Source organism: Nanorana parkeri, unplaced genomic scaffold (assembly GCF_000935625.1).
Source record: "Nanorana parkeri isolate BGI_ZX_2015 unplaced genomic scaffold, ASM93562v1 scaffold2903, whole genome shotgun sequence".
Taxonomy (NCBI): domain Eukaryota; kingdom Metazoa; phylum Chordata; class Amphibia; order Anura; family Dicroglossidae; genus Nanorana; species Nanorana parkeri.
The window spans coordinates 52,078-52,857 of record NW_017309171.1 but is presented as its reverse complement, the minus strand read 5'-3'; the positions used below and the strand labels follow the sequence as shown (position 1 = coordinate 52,857).

Sequence of the window (780 nt, the reverse complement as noted above, 5' to 3'; positions counted from 1 at the left end):
TTCCCGTAGTGACATGTGAGGAGGGATCTGTACGGGCTACATGACTCCTCCCCCCTCCTATACTGGTTACCGAGAGTACTACACGATCACAGACATTGACATGGAAGACAAATGGGCGGAGCTCTTACCGTACGGGAGATTTCCCACAAATGCCGATTTCTTGTTGTCGTGCTAAAAAGAGATAAAAAAGGTGAATTTTAGGACATTAGAGAAGCAGCGTCATCGGGGGATGGCAGAGACATGGAACAAGCTCAAACATTTCTTTCATGATGAACTCGGATCAAACAGATGGGCGTGGCCTAGCAAAGCATCGCTCTACAGCAGGCGTAGCAAACCTCCAGCTGGGGCGGAACTACAAATCCCATGAGGCTTTGCAAGACTCTCACAGCCACTACTCCCGGAGAGAGAGAGATGCATCATGGGATTTGTAGTTCCACCCACGGCTGGAGGGCCGGAGGTGTGAGACCCCCCCCCTGCTCTACAGTGTTACCCAAGAGCTTACACTCATCATGTTTCCCAACGCTCTCAGCTCGGCTTCCCTGAACTTCCTGTCCAGTACAAGATCGCAAAGGGGCGGAGCCGACTGAGCAGCCGTCCCATCTACTAGCTCGGAGGGGAAGAGGACTGGCCCTGCGTGTTCGTGGAGACGCACGCCGCTTACTAGTATACACGAGGGTGGCTCCCTAGGACCCGGCCAGGGAAAGGAGTCCACCTAATACAGGATATCGGGGCCAGTGCTCAGGGGACCGGCTGACTCGGCGGGAAACTAAAACGTCAACG

General features: G+C 54.1%; 1 protein-coding gene across 1 annotated transcript in view; it reads right to left on the bottom strand.

Moving 5' to 3' along the window:
* RBM34 (RNA binding motif protein 34) overlaps positions 1-780 on the bottom strand; it is a 19,361-nt gene that overhangs the window by 5,784 nt on the left and 12,797 nt on the right. Inside the window, exon 10 of the mRNA XM_018574367.1 lies at positions 130-171. Within this exon, the coding sequence (XP_018429869.1) occupies positions 130-171 (42 nt within the window). The remainder of the gene's footprint in view (positions 1-129; positions 172-780) is intronic.